Below are 20729 nucleotides of genomic sequence, written 5' to 3' on the forward strand. Positions count from 1 at the left end.
TAGAGGTTTTTAGAGGTTTTAATTGCTGTCAACCTACAAAAGTTATGGTATCATCCCACCTTCGTTCTTATAAACCTTATAAAATTGGATATCTAAATTTTCTATATATCAACATGCATGCAGGGCACTGGTTATTTTTCATTATTACTAATTAATTGAGTGACTGATTCTTGGAAATGCAGAGGGAATTAAGAACCTCGGGTCAGACCTTGACAAGTGGTAGCCATACTTATGGGGCATGGTTAAAGGAGTTAAATAAAGATTTGTATGAAATTCTTCCCATCATGAAGCAAAGGATATGCTTAAACATTGTTTTGTGGGTAAAAAAGATCTTTTTGTTTTTATTATTTTTGGGTTTTTGCTAATGCATGCGTGCGAACTCCTTCCATGATGGGTTTTCTTTTTAAATTCTATTAATTAAATCTTGAGCTTCGGGTCATTCATTCCTTCTAGTTGTGTATATGTCATCCCCTGGATTATTAATGTATTTAATTATCTTTTTTTAATATCGTAGTGTTAGTATAACAATGCTTATGTCATAGATCACATGTTACTAAAAGATAGATTAATCTTGAACTTATAAATAAAAGTTTTTCTCTACTTAATTCATATGTCTTTTACGTAAAAAATTATTCAATTTAATGAAATACGTAAAATATCACCGATTTCACGTTAATAAAAAATGAAATGAGTCATAATCTTATAAATAGTCTTATTTCATCTAACAAACTTGTTTTTTTATATTGAAAACTTAAATAAGTGACACTTGCATATACTAAGATCTAGTACTTTTTTCATTATTATTAGTACTTAAAAAATATTATTCCAGTTCATGCGAAAGTCTATTTGAGTTGAATTACACAAAGGCAACAATTTTCTTAAAATTATTATTATGTAATATTCTTTTATTTGTTTCCTAGTAAACTTATTACCTAATTACTTCCACTCAAGGAAGAAACCAAGAAAAGACTCATGATTTCTATCATGGATTCATAGAAAGGGTTTATGATTTGCCGGATATCCCATCGGAATTCCTATCCTATCGATACTGATTTTTTAACTGATAGAAGAAGATTATATGCCGACGACAAAGTGTGGTCTTATTCAAATCATTTAAAAGTGGGAATGATATTCCATTAAGACTAATAACTACTTGAACCCTATTTTCTTGATGTAATTTGCTTCCTCTCATTGGAAAATGCTTTCCCATCTTTAACTAACCACCACCTTTTCTTTCTTTCTTTTCTTTTTTTTTTTTAATGTTCAATGTGTACTTCAACATGCTTCTTGCTATGTGCAAATAGAAATTCAAAAGCATAAAGACAAATGGTTTTTCAAATTCCATCTTCTAAAAGTATGCTTCCAGAAAAAGTTTGTCACATTTTCAATCAATTCGGTTTATGAAATTTAGCTTATAAAAATATTTTTTCAGTATTAATTGCTTTGGGCCGACATGAAGGACAAAGTAATTAAGTGATAGGAAAATGTTTTCTTGATTTTATTTTATTGAGAAGTGGGATTTGAATTTGACTTTTTTAATAAAATAATATATTTATTAAATTAAATATTTGAGATAAATAGAATATCGAGTTCATGAATTCTAAGAATCGTTAAGTTACATAGTGTTATGGGATATGTTTTTACCATCAACTCATCACCACCAACCAATTTGGGCAATCAACTATGGTTGCAGCTGATGTTGCCACCTATTTTTACTAGTGATCTAATTATCCACTGCTTTTTGTCATTGTCTACTCATCTACCATTTACGGAATAGATTATCTTTAATGGTATTACCGACTTATAAATGCTTTGGACCTTATCTGTAATAAATTCATACTAATTACTTTATCTTTTACCATCCATTCAACCATCTTAAAACATTATAAAACAAAAACCATTATTTTTATTCAAATGACATCTTCATGGTACTACTTAACCTAAACTCAAGTAACGCAAGAACTAAGCCTGATTCTACCTTTTGAATTTTGATATGAAAAGAGCAATAATGAACCACACCTACTCTAAATTCAATCAAGTTTAAAGCAAAATTTACTGCATACCAGACTCCTTGCAAGCAACATGCAGACCAAAGATCAAAGACAATAAGAGTATTGAAGATGCTTGCTACCAGAGAGCAGAGACAACTGCTGACAGGGTAGGAACAGGTCTAGGGGATGGCAAAGTAAGTTTCTTAACTTACATTATTTATCACATCAGCTCTCAACTTTCAGTTTGGTTTTTTTTTTTTTTTATTTTCTTTTTTGCATATAAAATTTTATGATAAGATAATAAAAACAGGCAAATGGCAAAAATCTTTGGCGTTTGAGGGGTGTCAGATTTCCTTAAACAGTTAAAATGTGCAGAGCTGCCACTAAAACCCCTGTCCCTCCTTGGGTGGAAAAGTCCAATGTCATTGGCAAAAGTTTAGGTCTTTATTTACAAAATCTTTATCAGACTCCTCTGCTCTTGACATGTGTAAATGGGTCCAGCCTGAGCCAGCCACGAGTGCTAGTAGTTGAGAAAGTGATGGTCTGTTGGTGCATATTGTTTTTATCTGTTTTTTGCCTCTGCTTGTGTTCTTCCTTCTTTTCAGTTCACCATAAACAAAGTTATACTCCCATCTCAAGAGAAGGAAAAAATGAGAACAATCACCCCCCACCCTCTTATTTTAGCAATCAATATCTTGACCATCATAAAGAGCTAATGGTAGAAGAGACCTAAACAAAACATTTGTGGGTGATAAATTTAAAAATTTGAAGCATGGTCGAGAATTTGATCAATAATTGATGTATGTATTCATTCGTTAAGAAAGTTAAATTCAATTTTTATTAAATAAAATAAAATTTTAATATGACATTTTATCTCATTAAAACCATGATTTTCAATTTAAAAAAAAAAATTGAAATGTTTTTTGAGCATATCATTTGGGGGAGCCATCAACAAGTTTATGATTGACGTAAAACACCTTTTATAAGTGGTGGTGCAGCAGGGGATGTAGGCAGGCAAGCCCATTCTAGCAGCTCCTTGAATAGCTGACTTGGGCCACCTCAAGAGGACCCAGTTTTAAAGGTAAGGGGAGTTAAAATTGGCTTTAAATGCTTTTCATTATTACCTCCCCAAAAGGGTTGTAATTATTAGCCAAAGCCTGTGAAAATGTTGCTCACTAGGACCCATTGAGGTCTGCATACACCCAAATATTTTTACCAAATTTTTGAATTGGTATAAGCAAAATCTATTTATTTTGGATAATTAAAATTGTAATCGTTTCCCTCTATCAATAGTAGTGAAAAGTTAATAGAATCTCTTATAATTTGTAAATAAGATGTGTCTAGAAACTTAAATTGAAAGTAATTTTTTTTTCTTCCAAAATTTGGAAAAGGAAAGTTTTGATAAAAGAATCTTTACCTGTTGCCTTGTCATAAAGATATAAGCCTATTATTCAGTACACCCATCATACTCTAGTGATCAAAAGAAAGAAAATATGATCCCCACAAATGTGTATAGCATGGCATTGGTACTATGGAGACTGTTATTTTGCCCAAGATACATGCACTAGGAGAACCAAACAATGATTTTTTTGTCTTTTTCAGCATAATTGGGGGTAATGGCATCTCTGTCCTTCGAACACAATCTTTCCCAAAACCTTGAGCAGATACAATCAAAAAGGCAAAAGCCGCCACCACCACCACCACCACCAGCCTTCCATCATTCACTTCAAAAGCAAAGCTCAAAAAACATAAGGTACTTTCACATCCCCCACCCCTTAATCACCTATACGCTCCTCTATGAAAAGCCCACAATGGCATTTCTATCTCCAAAAGATTGATAAGTTCAATAACAAGATAAGCTTACTATTACTAGAAAAAAGAGAAAATAAAATTAGTTAATTCATTTAATATGTTTATGTATTTCAAGATTGTAATTCATCTACCCTTCAATCTTTGGTCATTATTGAGTCATATTGGGACCCACAAAGCATCATGAATCCATGGGCTAATCAGCAGGGGGCCCATCCATTGTGCAATCCTTTCAAAACCCACCTTAGGTTCCGTCCATAAACAGTGAAAACGGGGCTAGTTGCCTAGTTATTTTGTACCCTTCACAAGCTAAGCTGACTACATTTTGTATTTGATTTTTGTTACTTTTGACCAAGAATATGCCGTCTTTCACCAAAACAATCTGTCGATGCTGTTACTTGAAAACGATATTCAAAGACATTCAATGTTTTTCGAATGCAAAACAAGGAGGTGGAGGAAGGAAAGGGTTTGATTTTGCTTTGTCGTTTTAGGTTCAAAATCCTCAATCATGCATGGAGGAGAAGGTAAAAATTGTTACATCATTTTCGCCAAAAAGTATTTTGCTTAAAGGAGGGCAAAAAAAACCAAAAACCCAAAGCTAAAGAAAAAAGGGTTTCACTTTCACATTGATAAATTCATTGGAGATGACAAAAGGTGATTGTTGTTGGGACCAATAGACACCAAAAGAAGTGAGAGTTTCATGATGTGTTAAAGGCCAAACATCATCCTTTCGCTTTCTTTTTCCTTTGACTGCTGCCTATGCCTTATGCATATGCGTGCCTGACATTGCAGTATCTGCTTCACCACAACCTTTTCCATCCGCCTATATTTTATTTATAGTTTATGAATCTTTTCGGGGTTTAAACTTTACGTATCCCACCACATCATGGTTTTAAGGTTAATACTAGTTTATTTTATTTTAACCTATTTGTCCCTAAGCCTCTCCCTATCCTTTCTAGGTCTACCCTAAACTTAAAAACATTAATTTAACCGTTAGGGTTTGAATATTGACATTACCCTTTCTCTTTCGGTGTGTACCAACGAATGTGAAGGGATAGGACGTTGGGGTACTTTAGACCTGAACTGGCCTAGCCTTTTTAATCAACTCGCCCTTTTTTGTATGCACAAATAGTAATTATAATAATCAGAATTACTAAAGGTTAAATAATCGTAAACATGGTCAAATTTTGCCTTACCCTACACGATACTCCTAATTATTTTAAAAATATGGGTGAAAGACCAGAATTGGAATTGGAAGGAATGGTTAGTAAGTTACTATTGAATTCAACAATGGGATGCACTCTTTTGGCAGTCAATTAGGGTGGAAAAGTTGTGTTTGAAATGATCATGAAATCATCATTGCATGAATATTTGTTGGTGGGTTCCCTTCTTCTTCTTCTTCTCTACCCCTTTTTTCCCATATCAACTTCAAATTATTGGTTGATGCAATCATATCCATATATGACTCTATCTCTGCCTCATTATTATTCTTCACCCCTTTTTAATTTTTTCGTTTTCGTTAATTGGTTTCCAACAAGAAAGTACAAGGATTGGTGCCCAATTCTACCTACGATCATAATGTGGGGACAATAATGATTTTAATTGAGAGTTTTTAATAAACAATTGAGAGATCTAATAACGGTTGATTGAAAAGATTATTTCATTAATAAACATATTTTCTTATCTTAAAAATAAGATCTCAGATACATACACATCAAAATTGATTTTTTTTTTATGATTAAATTAATAATTTAATGATAATCACGTTTTGCAATGATAAGAGGACCAACTTTATTGAGAATACATAGATACCTTTATCAATTAAGGTTCAAAATACTTATGATTGAATCAAGAAAAATTGATAAAAACTTGGCCAAAAGTTAACTACTTTTGTCTCGATCAAAATTTTGTTTGCTCCATTTAACCTAACCCAAAATATGGGTCATTTGTTTTTAACATATGAAGAACTTCAAAGCCCAAATCAGGGATTCCATTGGGCTTACATTCAGAAGATGATTAAAAACAGAAGGCCAAGTTCCAGCCCGGTATAGCCCTATATGCTTTTAGTGGTCATTGTCTCTCCATTTCTCATTTTTTCTCCATAAGCCTCGGAATTCAATCACCCATTTACGCAGGTTCATTTGCTGATGAATTCTTCAAACCCTATCTTCACACACCCAACCTTAAATTATTTATCAAAATGCAAGACATTTTACTCTCTCAAGCAAGTCCATGCCCAAATGATAACAACTGGCCTCACTCTCCACACTTACCCTCTCAGCAAACTGCTCTACGTATCTGCCACCCTAGCCTTGTCCCATGCCCTCGCTATCTTTAACCAAATCCCAAACCCAACAATTTTTCTCTTCAACACTCTCATTTCATCAATTATAACCAACCAAAGAAGTCACACCCATCTGGCCTTTTCCCTCTATGAAAGAATTCTTTGTAACGAAACAGTTGAACCCAATTCCCACACTTACCCATCTCTCTTCAAGGCTTGTGGCTCTCACCCTTGGCTGCACCATGGTCTAGCCCTCCATGCTCATGTCTTAAAATTCCTTGAACCCACATTTGATAATTTTGTTCACGCCTCATTACTTAATTTCTATGCCAATTATGGTAAATTGGGTGTGGCTAGATATATGTTTGATCATATTAGCAACCCAGATTTAGCCACGTGGAACTCCATTTTATCTGCATATGCACGTAGTGATAGTTCTAGTTATTATGTTAGTAATAATAGTAATATAACCAGTGAGGACTCTAGTTTATCAATAGAGGCATTATATTTATTCAATGAGATGCAACATTCTTTAGTTAAGCCAAATGAAGTTACCCTGGCAGCTTTAATCAGTGCTTGTGCAAATTTAGGCGCTCTTACCCAAGGTACATGGGCACATGTTTATGTATTAAAGTACAGTATCAAGGTAAATTACTACGTGGGTACTGCTTTAATAGATATGTACTCAAAGTGTGGGTGTTTGGGCTTGGCATATCAGCTATTTGATCAATTGCCTGAAAGGGACGTATTATGTTACAATGCAATGATTGGAGGGTTTGGTATTCATGGTTATGGTCAGAGGGCACTTGAACTTTATGAGAAAATGAAGTTTCAAGGGTTAGTTCCTGATGATGTGACATTTATTGTTATAATGTGTGCTTGTTCACATGTTGGGTTGGTCGAGGAGGGTTGCAAGATTTTTGATTCTATAAAGGAGGTTTATGGGAAGGAGCCAAGACTTGAGCATTATGGCTGCTTGGTTGATCTTTTAGGTAGAGCTGGGAGGGTTCAGGAGGCTGAGGAAAAGCTCAGGGAAATGCCCATGAAACCAAATGCAATTTTGTGGAGGTCTTTACTTGGGGCAGCACGGGTTTATGGGAATTTGGAGCTTGGGGAAGTTGCATTGAAGCAGTTAATAGAGTTGGAGCCGGAAATTAGTGGGAACTATGTGCTTTTATCAAATATGTATGCCAGCATTGATAGATGGGAAGATGCTAAGAGAGTGAGGAAATTAATGAAAGATCATGGGATTAACAAAATACCAGGAAGTAGCTTGGTTGAGGTTAACGGTGCCATGCATGAATTCCTCACTGGAGACAAGAGACATCCTTGTACGTCAGAGATCTATTCGAAGCTCGAAGAGGTTGGCAGAAGACTACAGCAATATGGCCATAATCCAAGAACCAAAGAAGTGTTGTTTGACATAGATGAGGAGGAAAAAGAAGATGCCCTTACTTATCATAGTGAAAGGTTAGCGATTGCATTTGCTCTGATTGCTTCTGATTCAACTGCCCCTATCCGGATCATTAAAAATCTTCGGGTTTGTATTGATTGCCATGAAAGTACTAAGCTTATTTCAGTAATATATGGAAGAGAGATTGTAGTAAGAGACCGAAACCGGTTTCATCATTTTAAAGAGGGAACTTGTTCTTGTTTGGATTATTGGTGACAATCTAATTAATTCTCTGATTATAATTGGTCGTTGCTAGCATGGTGTGCCGGGGACTGTAACATGTCAATTTTTTTCATTTTTTATATGTCATGTCATCCTTAACAAATAGGCCATTGAGTGTTGCAGAAGATTTTCATTTTTTTTTTTGCTGTTGCATTGAGATAGCATATGATCATATTAATTGATTTGTGTATAGGATAGGGATATATCTATAAGTCATATGTAGTTAGATTAGAGGCTGAACTTAATGAGTCTATTTTAATTTAAATTAATATAGAGTTATAGTGTTTTGGTTAAAATAAATATTTTTATAAGACGAGTTGGGAGATTCTTATAAATAATTGAGAACTCCAGGTTAGCAATTAAACCCATTGAAATAAGTTAAGGAAGAGAGGTAAGATTTAGAGGAATTATGAGAGATATTGTAATCTTAGACTTGTTTAATTTGATTTTCACCCAAATTATTATTACTTTGATTTTTTTTAGTTTAAATTGTGTTAATTAGTTTTACTTAATTAATTTAGTTATTTGATTTTGATTGTTTGGATAAAATTAAATTATTTTAATTTTAGTACTTAGTAAAATTTTAAATTAATTTTTTAGGAGATCGATACTTTACTTACTTTTATATTATTTTTTCGATACATATACTTACGTACACGTATATAATATAAGAATAAGAAAGCAATGTGAGCACTAATTATAATCTCATGAATTTCACATTTTGTCACATTGAAAAAAAATCTTATCTAATCGTGTGGGTACATATCTCTTTTTTAATAGCTTAAACAATATTTAAATTAATTAATTAGTTATTTAAACATACGAATGAATGCTTAAGTTGGATGATTTGTAGATTCAAATGATTAAAACCCCGGAAGGGGCCAGCTTCCAGTGGGCTGGGTTTGTTCACTCAACATGGGCTTCATATTGCTTTCCTTTCTTTCTGTGTCCAAAGCATGGGTTTCGTCAGTGCTTCGCTAGCGTGTTCTGGACAAGTCACAAATATGAAAAAATTATACATCAAGACAATGATTTATGAACAAATTGTTTTAAGAGAAAGAAAAAGGAAAGTTCAGGGACTAAGTAATTTCAACTTCCAACCAACTTGAACCCTACTAAGTAATTATACTGTGCAAATTGGAGAGCAGAGCATTTCAATGATTTCGTTTTCACTTGTCGTTTGTCCTTGGGGACCACCGCTTCACCGATTCCATTGGCCAGGCCTATTATAGCAATTGGACTAACAGTTCACTTTCAGCTCCAGGACAAGCAAATATAATTGGTGAATGCCAAAGGATAAGCGAATGAACTCAATCATCCAAGTTTCCATTGTGGATTACGTACTAGCTAGCAAGGGTCCTGGACCCTGGAAACACTAGAAATTTTGTTGTTCCATAAATTGTTGATATTTTATTCAGCATAAAGAGACAATTTTCTTTTTTTTTTTTAATTTTTTTCCCAACCCTTTACCCCAAACTAGATTAAATAGTCTATTTTGCTTACACTTTGCACAGACATCAAGCTTTTTACCTCAATTTTATGTGTATATATATATATATCAAAGCATCATGATAGATTGAATTATTTCTTCCTCTCAAATTTCTAGCTCTTTCTTTTTATTTTTATCCATTGAAGTGTCCTTAAGCCCTAACATTATGAATAATAATACGAATTTTATGGAGGATGGGTTATGTAAAAACATGAATACAATAATCATATTGGTGTAATCTCTTAAAAGAAAATAAGGGTTTAGCTACAGCTCCTTCATCCATATTGAATATTTCTTATAGGAGAGAGAGACCAACTCCTATAAGAAAGCACCTATACTTGTTTTTTTTGCCCACCCTCGTGTTGAATATTTTCTTGGTCATCCTTCCCAAAAGCCAAGGTTTCCTGTTTCGTTCCAACTAAATCCTTAATCACTCTACCAAGTCTACCATACAAATGGAAACAGCCTCCCCATTAAAACCAATTCTCGCTACCAATATCTCCCCGGAATCCTTACAAAACTACAAAGAGGAAATATCAACTCTTCCTCAAGAAACCGGCTGGACTCCTTTCCAGCACGAGCCTCTTTGATCATACCAAGGATTTTGGTTCTCTCGTTCCATCTTGGAAGGAGCCATGCATGCTCGAGATCACTTCCAGGCTCAACCCAGTGACATTTTCCTGTGCAGCCCACTTAAAACGGGCTGCACTTGGCTTAAGGCCTTGAGTTTCTCCATTGCGACCAGAACCCAGTTCGACAATTCCACAAGCCCTCTCCAAAAATGGGTGCCCCACGATTGCATTCCCTTCTTGGAGCATGGTGAGTACTCAACTGCACCAGGGCCAAGAATCCCACTCTTTGCTACCCACCTTCAGTATACGTGCTTGCCTAAATCAATAATAGATTCAGGTTGTAAAATTGTCTACATCTGTAGAGATCCAAAGGATACGTTTGTTTCAATGTGGCACTTCTTTCAAAGGATAACAAAATGTAACAGTAAACAAGAACTAGGTGAGGGAGACTTGATTCCTATAGAGGTGGCCTTTGAGTTTTTCTGCAAAGGAATGTCTTATTATGGACCTTACTGGGAGCATGTGTTAGGATATTGGAAAGCAAGCCTGGAACGCCCTGACAAGATACTTTTCTTGAAGTATGAAGATATGAAGAGAAACACTGAAGTATGTGTAATGAAACTGGCTGAGTTCTTTGGGTGCCCTTTCTCTTTGGAGGAAGAAAGAGAAGGCACGGTACAAAAGATTATAGAGTCATGCAGTTTCGAGATTTTGAGCAATCCAGAGGTCAATAAGATGGGAAAGCTAGTGAGGAAGAACAGGTTTGTTGAAAATAATGCATATTTCAGAAAGGGAAAGGTTGGAGATTGGAGGAATTATCTAACAGCTGAGATGGGGATGCGCCTTGACGACATCATGGAGGAGAAGTTAAGTGGCTCCGGGTTGACCTTCCACATCTCACCTCAAGAATGACAAGAAAAAAGTGAAAAAGGTTGTTCATCATGATTATTCTTGTTTTCTTTTCAATTTCCATTCGTTGTTGAAGTTGTGAATCTATTTGCTTAATGTTGGGTGTCAATAATGTCTACTTAAAATCAACTTCTTGTTGATGAAATAGCAGGTGATGCTCTGTTAAAATTATAAATCAAGTTTCTCTTGAAACTAGTGGATGCATTTAGGTGGCGTTTAATACTTTACAATACAATATGATTACAGGTAATATGATTACAAGTAATGTGATTGTAGAGAAAATAACATTACAATGTTTGGTATACAACAAAATAATGATTAAAATGTAGAGAAGATAACATTGTAGCGTTTGATATATAAGTATTTTGCTAAGAATATAATGTTAATTTTCAAAATTATCCCTATTTATTAAAATACCAGTTTAATATACTTGTATTTTTTATTATTAATTTTTATATAATATCATCTCTTAAATATATTTTTAATATCATATATTTTATTTTTAATATAATTTTTTATATTATATATTTTATTTTAATTTCTTTTACCTATATTATATAAATTTTAATTTCTTATATTTTATTTTAATTTTTAAATCTTATATTATATATTTTATTTTAATTATAATATTATAAAATATTTTTAACAAAATAATAAAGTTGAAGGGTAAAAATATCTTTAATAACATTATAGAGTGTAATGTAATGTGATTGCATTGATTTTGGACTGTAATCATATTATATCCATTGGTTGTAATGTGATTGCATTGCAATCATACATTACAGTAATCTGTTACAAAACAAACATTACAATGTAATTTAATTGGACACATTGCAGGAAATGCATTCTCACTTTTCTTATATCGAATGCTACTTTAAATTTGAGAAAGCTATGACTGTAACTTTTAAGAAAAGTTATAAAAATAACTTACAAAGATGAAAGTTATCTGATGGAGTTGTTTGATAGGGAAATATATAGTATTAGGAGTTTTTTTTTTTTGCAGCAGGAGAAGAGGTGGTGCAAGGCCATGGAAACGAAGGCTAATTTTAAGAGAAGTTCAAGAAATATCCAATTAAGTTTTAGTATGAAAGAATATTGCAACTTTGCTATCCAGAATAACAACATGTAATATGTAATATATAATCTAATCTATCTATTTGTCTATAATTGAACCCCGCCTAAAAAATAATCCTCAAATTTCTTTATAAAGAAAGCAAGAGTATACTCCATTCCCCATCCAAGTGCTCACCATTTCTTGGTCTCCCACCAAAACAAAGCAACCTCTCTCTACTCCATACCTCTTACATATTTGTCCCTTACAACATGGAATTCTCCTTCCCCTTTCAAACAAATCTCGCCTCCAATATCTCTGCCGAATCCCGGGAAGAATACCAAAAGATTATTTCAACTCGTCCTAAAGAAACTGGTTGGACACCCATGCAGCCTCTTTGCCTGTACCAAGGATTTTGGTTCTTCCCTATCTTCTTAGAAGGAGCCATGTACACTCAAGATCACTTCCAGGCTCAGTCTACTGATATTCTCCTCTGTAGCTCAGTGAAAACCGGTACTGTTTGGCTTAAGGCCTTGTGTTTCTCTATTGCAACCAGAACCCAATTCAACAATTCTACCAGCCCTCTCCAAACCACCTTTACGCACCAGTGCATTCCGTTCTTGGACTATGGGGACTCCGCAGCTTCGCGAGGCCCAAGATTCCCGCTCTTGGCCACCCACATACCTTACACATGCTTGCCTAAGTCTGTAATTGATTCAGGTTGTAAAATTGTTTATCTTTGCAGAGATCCGAAGGATAACTTCGTTTCTCTATGGCACTTCTTGCGAGAGGCCACACGAAATAGTTTCAAAGAGCTGAAGGAGGGAGACCTCATTTCAGTGGAAGAGGCCTTTGAGCTGTTTTGCAAAGGAATCTCTCTCTATGTACCTTATTGGGAACATGTATTGGGTACTGGAACGCGAGCTTGGAACATCCTGAGAGGATATTGTTCCTTAAATATGAAGACATGATGAAGGAGACTGCACCATATGCAAAGAAAATAGCGGAATTCTTGGGGTGCCCTTTTTCCTCTGAGGAAGAAAGAGGGGGCAGAATACAAGAAATTATAGAGTTTTGCAGCTTTGAGAATTTGAGCAATTTGGAGGTCAACAAGGCCGGTGTGCATCAGAAGAAGGACAAGTTAATTGACAACAGTGCATATTTTAGAAAGGGAAAGGTTGGAGATTGGAGAAATTACTTAACAACTGAGATGGGAGAACGTCTTGACAATATCATGGAGCAAAAGCTTAGTGGATCTGGATTAATATTTCATGTCTCACCGCAAGAGTGAAAAGAAATAATTATTACACCGTATCTATATGTTGTTTGGAATTATAATTAATTAATCTATGAACCTGGAATAAGTTATACGCTTCTTAGTCTTTTTGTTAAAATAAAGTTTGAGTTTCATTGATTATTTTGTTTTTGAAAGGTTGTAGTTCATTAAAGGGCCATTGGTCAATAAAAAAACAGAGGAGGTTTGATGTCTTTATGCAGCACTGGGGCATAATGAATTCAAACCTCTAGGCAATACTCTGCTGAAAAATACCCAGCAAACTACACGAGCCCTAGGAATCCCAAAGACAACAAAAATAATCTAAATGCAGCATTTTGTCAACCACTGCCCTATCCAAACACATAACATAGCTAACAAAAATACAGGACACAGACAACATGGACTCCTTACTAGAACTTCTCACCTTTCTAGGAGTTTCATTGATTATTAATGTCATAAATAGGGTAGAATATATAGTATAAGAATTGGGAAGCAATGTGAGCACCAATTATAATCTCATGATTTTCACATTAAACAAAAACTTATCTAATCGTGTGTGTATATATACAAATTTAATATTACAATTGTATAAGAAAAAACTTGAGTATTAACATTGAAACAAATATTACCATAGTATTTATTTATTCATTGTACTTCAATCATTTCCCTTATTTTACTTTGGGGAGTTAAAAGATCATATAATCGACACTTTATAAGGAAAGCAGGCATATCCTCCTTTCCACGCACATCGCAGTGTTGAATATTTTCTTGCTCATATCGCTTCTCCCACCAAGAGAAAAGCAAGGCGGTTTTTCTATTTTTTTACGTATATTATCCTTATTCGCAACCAGTTAATGGAATTCTCCTCCCTCTCAAAACCAATTGTTGAATCCAATATCTCTACGGAAGCCCTACAAAAATACAAAGAGGAGATATCAACTCTTCCAAAAGAAGATGGATGGAGTCCCTTGATTCATCTTTGTTTGTACAAAGGCTTTTGGTTCTATCCTTACTTCTTGGAAGGAGCCATGTATGCTCAAGATCACTTCCAGCCGCAACCCAGTGATATATTCTTGTGCAGTGCAATGAAAACCGGCTGCACTTGGCTTAAGTCTTTGAGTTTTGCCATTGCAACCAGAGGTCAGTATGACGATTCCACGAGCCCTCTCCGAACCACAGTGCCTCACGATTGCATTCCCTTCTTGGAATATGGTGAGTACTCAACTGCAGAAGGGCCAAGAATCCCACTCGTTGCTTCACACCTTCCTTACACATTCTTGCCTAAATCTATAATAGATTCAGGTTGTAAAATCGTCTACCTTTGTAGAGATCCGAAGGATACGTTTGTTTCCATGTGGCATTTCTTCCGAAAGTTAGAAAATAACAGACCAGGGGAGGGAGACCTTGTTTCCATAGAGGAGGCCTTTGAGTTGTTCTGCAAAGGGTTGTCTTCTCATGGACCTTACTGGGAACATGTATTAGGATACTGGAAAGCAAGCTTGGAACGCCCTGACAAAATACTATTCTTGAAATATGAAGACATGACCAAGGACACTGAAGCATGTGTAAAGAAATTGGCTGAGTTCTTCGACTGCCCTTTCTCCTTAGAGGAAGAAAGAAAGGGAATAGTACAGGCAATCATCAAGTTTTGTAGCTTTGAGAATTTGAGCAACCTAGACGTCAATAAGACCGGGAAGCAAGTGAAGAAGGACGCGTTTGTTGAAAATAGTGCATATTTTAGGAAGGGGAAGATTGGAGATTGGAGAAATCATTTGACTGCTGAGATGGGTGCGCGTCTTGACAACATCATGAAGGAGAAGCTAAGCGGTTCAGGGTTGACCTTTTAACTTTTAATCTGTATTTCTTGTTGAAGTGTTAAGTAGCTCTAAGGTTCATGTCAGTAACTACTCATATTCAACTTCTGTTTGAAAAGGAGGTGATGCTCTGTTACAATAACATTAAACCTTGTTTTCTTTGTAATAAAATTAACAAAATCCCTTTTATTTCTTGACAATGGTTTATTTGATGGTGAGAACTGGCCAAGGATAGATGCTATAGACATTTTATGGTTTACTGCAAGTTTCCTCTTGTGGGTGTTGAGGCACGTCTTATCATGCTGTGTTGATGACATGATTCTAGACTAAAAAAAGGCTCTGATCTGTTGCATTAATACTGTGTGAACCAAATATCTTTGTTTTGTGACCTCAGCTGGATACTACAGAAAGGTATTTGTTGGTTTTCTAGAATATTTATTAGGAGGAGCTTTACATGGCCCAGGTGGCCATAATTTCCAAACTTTTTCTCTCCCTCTTGATTTGTAAACTACGTAACTTGCCATCTGCTCCTCCATCTTGACTTGCCAGAGTGAGAGAGGTAGGAAAAAGAAAGAAAGAAAGAAATATGGGGTTTTGATCAGAATTAAAAAGAAGAAATTTCAATGGCCTTTGTATATTGATGATAATGGTAGTACTCCTGAAAACAAATAGTTGTAGGGTTGCTCTTGCAGTGATGACGTTATTAGAAGTGTGATGCTAAATGAGCCGACAAAGTACGATGCCAAAGAAATTAAATTGCCCGTCGACTAGAGACTAGAATCGTATTGATCTACAAGTATGCTTTGTCCCTGGTAACTCTCGGGTTGATGCTGTGTCGGATGTTTGCTTTGTTTCTCGGTGGCGATCGGGTTAATGCTGCATTGCATGCTAGCGACGGTGACGTTGCTTTATATTTTTTGAGGATATTGTCTATTATGTTAGGTAATGTTTAACGGTTAAACGTTGTCCTGTATGATGCTGTTAAGTGCTGTTTGCTGTTTTTATGAGTTGTGAATTGTATCTTTTTGTGTAGGTGTTTTCTGGTGTAAGAATCTGGTTTCATTGGATGCATTTGTAGGGACACAACCTAGTTCTGTTTGGTCTCTTTAATCGAGTAAATTAAAAAAACTGAAGAAAATCCTTCAGAAAAGATGTCGTGATCGTTTAATTTGGATTTAATCTTCCATGGTTAACGTTTTCCATGTTGCTTAAATCATTTTTTTAGACTCCAAACTGTCGGCTATCAGCTCTGTTTCAAATGTGGCCTTAATCTATTCGACTTTGGTATATATTGTGTTTCCATGATCGCATGTGGTGGCAGTATTTACTAGGAAAGTAGTGGGAATTTTTGGTTCATTACATATAGTTTTGTACTACATAAAAATATAGTTTTTTTTTTCCATCTTGCATACCCATAAATCCTAATTTAAAACTTGAATCTATGACTTTGATGTCATATTTTTAAATTTTAATTCTCAAATTATTATGTTTTATTTTTTGCTCAAAAAAATCCATTGTATTAATTAAATGATTATAAAAAAATCTCGCAATTCAAGTAATTGCAATGATACAAAAAAATTCACCTGAAATAGCACCATTAAGTGAATATTTGCGCACAATGTATCATGAAAAGAATAGGGAACAACAACTTGTCCCTCCCAAAATAATCATAGGGGTGAAAAGAAAAGGATATAAGTAGAACCTGCCCTATACTAAGGAACAAAATTTGCTATAGCTCCTTAATTTATCTGTAATTCTCGGATTCTGTCAGAACCATTGTCATCTCCCTTCATTACCTTGATCCAGAAATTTAACCAAAGATATATACCAAGTCATGTATATCCCACATTTTTAATTAAAACAATTTCTTTTTCTAATCCCCATAGAAATCACAGGTCATAAACCATCGTTTCTTTCATACCACTTGAATAAGGAAGACGGCCAATACACCTCATCAATGGAAAATTTAACCCCAAAATTGAGATCAAACTCCAAGAAGCAACACGTGAGAGATGATTGCAGTTTTCAATGATAGAAATGACACCGGAGCATGACCTTCTCATCCAAAATAAGCCCCGTAATCGTAAAGAACCTTTTTGTAGAGATGCAATCGAAATAAACAAACCATTAGAAACGTTGTACCTATGGGTAGGGCAACCTTGACAATGAAGTTAAGTGATATATATATATTTGTCATTATCATATGATTTGTTATATTTCGTTTGAACATTGTTGTGTTTATAAATGGCCAGCTTTTTTAGCCATTAGTGTGTACTGGATTCCTATTTAAATTGTAAGAAATAGACCTTGAATTAAAAACATCTTCATTGTTCGGAAAAACATCATTAAAAAACAAAAAAAAATCAACTAAAATTATCTTTATGAAAACTACTCTTTGTACAGTTTTGTCCCCATCTTTATTTGATACGTAATATAACAATTAAGTGGTATATTTGTCATTATCATATGATTTGTTATGTTATCATGTAATTATTTCATAAATGGCCACCTTTTAGCCTTTACTGTGTACTGAATTCTTATTAAAATTGTATGAAAAAGACCTTGACTTGAAAACCTTTTTCATTATTGTTATGGAAAAACATCATTAGATACACAAAAATCAACTAAAATTATCTTTATGAAAAATACCCTTCATCTTCACGGTTTTCTCTCTATCTTTATTTGATACACACGGACACTTGTGTGTGTGTGTGTATATATCTATATATATAATTCAATCGGAAAGATATGATATAATATGACATTTGAATATTATTTCATTAGTGTGTGTATTGCACATATATTAAAATTGTATGGAGAAAGAACTTTACTTGAGAAAATTTTTATCGTCTTGCACTTAATTCTCTTGGCAATAAAAATTGCTCCATAGAAGCGTGTGGTAGAATGAGTATTTGTTTATACTGTATTCATTACCTTATGTACATATATTTTGTAACAAAAATAAAAATACATCATGGGCCAAGATGGGTTAATGAGGAGAAAAGTCTTCACCCAAAACCCTGCCGGACTAAAAGAGGACATTGGGCCATGCTTGACTTGAAACTATAGAAAATTCCAAGATGGCCCATCAACACGAACTTTTGTCTTCGAGAGCTGCACAAAACCAGTGAGAAATGGGTGGTTGACAACTGGAAGGGGCCAGCTGCCATTGAGCTAGCTGGGTTTGTCCACTCGGCATGGGCTTGGTCACGGCTAATTTGCTAGCATGAAGACAATGAGTGTTCAAACTTTCTCGAGAGAAAGAAAGAGGAAAGGTCATGGACTATGTAGTTTCAGCTTCCAACCAAATTCAATCCTATTACTTAGTAATTATACTGTGGGAATTGCCGAATTGGAGAGCAGAGCATTTCAATAATTTCTTTTTTCACTTGTCGTTTTTATGTATTTGGAGGCCACTATTCCACCGATTCCAGTGGCCAATTAGTAAAGATCTCTAAAGATGATCTTGTCTCCCACTTGGAACATTGTTGTGTTATTCATCATAGCAAATAATTAGCAAGCCATTGTTCTACTAGCTACCATGGAAAAGCTTGGGCACTTGATTTCCCCAGTTCAGCTTGTGTTTTGTGGCTGAACTGTGCTGCCATTTAGGATTCAGGGGACTGGTTTTTTTTGGTGGCTGAATTGTGTGACCTATTTGGTCTCTCTGTAACAGGAGATTAGTAGCTGAAGGGATTTCTCTCTACTCTCTTTGCTTTTTCTGACAACCCCCTTGCCAGGTCTTTCAATGAAATGTTCATGCCCTTCAAATATATATCAAATGGAATCATCCTTCCCCGCTCTTAAAATAAATTTTGTGTTTAATATCTCTCCGGAATCCCTAAACAAGTACAAAGATATAGTATCAACTCTTCCTACAGAAAATGGCTTATGCTCATCATCTGCCCTAGTGACCACCCAATTTCAGATTCATGAATTAATAATAAAATTGTTTAGAAGAGATAGGCATGGAGAATTAGGATAAGAGAGAAGAAGGAACTTATTTATATACGATTTATAAGTAACAGAATAGAAGAGAAAGTAGGAAGGGAAAGGATCGCTAAGCTTGAGAGCAAAATTTGGGTTTTTGTAGTATTAGGGTTTTGCCCTTTTTTTGTTTTCCCTCCCTTTTTATTAGTCTCACAGCGAAATCTGACTATTTTTTATTATCCTGAAAGTAGAATTTTGGGTTTTGCCCTTTCTTTGTTTTCCTTCTTAGTCTCACAGCAATATCTGACCCCTTTCTTTGGTTTTTGCTGAGTTTCTTCAACAAAGGAAAATCTTATCTTACATCAAGCAAAAAAGATAGAAGATTACCATTTTCCAGTCATATGTGGATAGAGAAAGAGGAGAAAATATACAAGAAATAAGATAAGAGTTACAGATTAAAACAAACATGTATTAATTAGTAATTAAAAAATAAAAATGTGTCAAATCTGTCGTGTGTTTCAGGAAGGAAATATAGTAACACATATTATTGCTAATGAGAGTTTTTCTATTAGGGATAATTTTTTAGTTTATTCTAATCGTCCAGAAAAAGTTAGAAGGATATTGTAAGAGGAAATATTTGTTAAGATGTATTTGGTGTTTCATTTTCAAGATTAATCGAGCAATAAAATTTTTTTCTTTCCCTCAAAACAATAGACATGTGATTAGTCCAAAACCCAACTAGCTTAGTCGAATACCGACCAATCAGTTTCGTAGGCAGCCTTTACAAAATTGTGGCGAAAACTTTGACGAATAGATTGAGAGATGTCATTGGTGAAGTTATAGGGAGGAATCAATTTGCTTTCATCAAAGGTAGGCAATTGATGGATTGTGCACTCATAACTAATGAAATGGTGGACTGGATGCGTAAAAGTAAAAAAGGAGGCTTGTTGTTTAAAGTAGATTTTGAGAAGGCCTACGATTGTGTGAGCTGAAATTTTCTTGATTTCGTCATGTCAAAAATGGGTTTTGGAGCTAAGTGGAAGGTTTGGATAAAAGAGTGCATTACTACAGCAACAATATCATTTTTTGTGAATGGTTCCCCAATTAGTCAGCTCAAAATGGAGAGAGGTTTAAGGTAGGGGTGTCTGCTATCCCCTTTTTTATTCAATATGGTGGGGGAGGTTTTAAGTAGTATGCTTAGGAAAGTTGAGGATCTAGGTATGTGTAAAGGTGTGGTGGTGGGAGATAATGGAATGTCACTCACTCATTTTCAATATGTTGATGATACCATCATCTTTTGTGAGCCTAAGATTGAGAATATGTTGAGGGTAAAACGGATTCTTAGATGCTTCCAAAGTGTTTCCAGGCTAAGAATCAATTTATCCAAGAGCCATTTGATTGGAATTGGGGTTGAGCAGAATGTGGTTGAGAATTGGGCAAGGAGAATTTCTTTCCAAATAGGAGAAGTCCCCACCACTTATTTGGGGCTGCCATTAGGAGTTAATCATAACTCCGTTAAGTTTTGGAAACTTGTGATTGACAGAGTCGGAGCTAGATTGGCAGGATGAAAGCAAAAACTCTTTCTTTGGGGGATAGAGTGACATTATTGAGGTCGGTTTTGACAAGTTTATCAATCTTTTTTATGTCGCTATTTCAAGTCTCGGTCCAAGTGAAGAATGAGCTTGAAAAAATCCAAAGAAACTTCTTATGGGGAGGGGCTGAGTTGAAAAGGAAAATTCATTACGTGAAGTGGGACAAAGTTTGCAACTACAAGGAATGTGGAGGCATTGGGATAACGAATATTGAGGTGAAAAATCGTGCACTTCTAAATAAGTGGATATGGAGATACGAAAAAGAAAGAGATAGTCTATGGAGGGAAGTCCTTGTGGCGAAAACTAAGAGTGATCCTACAATGCTCTTGCCGAGTGT

The 20729-nt window shown here is 34.9% G+C and overlaps 3 protein-coding genes and 1 pseudogene across 3 annotated transcripts; all 4 read left to right on the forward strand.

The window, feature by feature from the left end:
- Positions 5791-7862, forward strand: LOC18603073 (pentatricopeptide repeat-containing protein At5g43790). Its single transcript, XM_007034831.2, has one exon. It carries the CDS (start codon positions 5948-5950, stop codon positions 7751-7753), a length of 1806 nt encoding a protein of 601 aa, XP_007034893.2. The 5' UTR covers positions 5791-5947; the 3' UTR covers positions 7754-7862.
- LOC108661682 (cytosolic sulfotransferase 16-like) lies at positions 9680-11784 on the forward strand. The gene is made up of 2 exons (XM_018119336.1): positions 9680-10751; positions 11736-11784. The coding sequence occupies exon 1, from the start codon at positions 9884-9886 to the stop codon at positions 10730-10732; it is 849 nt and encodes a 282-aa protein (XP_017974825.1). The 5' UTR covers positions 9680-9883; the 3' UTR covers positions 10733-10751; positions 11736-11784.
- Positions 12053-13071, forward strand: LOC108661636 (annotated as a pseudogene).
- Positions 13911-14903, forward strand: LOC108661712 (flavonol sulfotransferase-like). The gene has a single exon (XM_018119356.1). It carries the CDS (start codon positions 13911-13913, stop codon positions 14901-14903), a length of 993 nt encoding a protein of 330 aa, XP_017974845.1.

The sequence above is a fragment of the Theobroma cacao genome, chromosome 4 (genome assembly GCF_000208745.1).
Source record: "Theobroma cacao cultivar B97-61/B2 chromosome 4, Criollo_cocoa_genome_V2, whole genome shotgun sequence".
In the NCBI taxonomy this organism is placed as follows: Eukaryota; Viridiplantae; Streptophyta; class Magnoliopsida; order Malvales; family Malvaceae; genus Theobroma; species Theobroma cacao.

What these genes read in the sequence shown, in the direction of transcription:
- LOC18603073 (XM_007034831.2), top strand. Translation starts at nt 5,948, where the DNA reads ATGAATTCTTCAAACCCTATCTTCACACACCCAACCTTAAATTATTTA.
- LOC108661712 (XM_018119356.1), top strand. Translation starts at nt 13,911, where the DNA reads ATGGAATTCTCCTCCCTCTCAAAACCAATTGTTGAATCCAATATCTCT.
- LOC108661682 (XM_018119336.1), top strand. Translation starts at nt 9,884, where the DNA reads ATGCATGCTCGAGATCACTTCCAGGCTCAACCCAGTGACATTTTCCTG.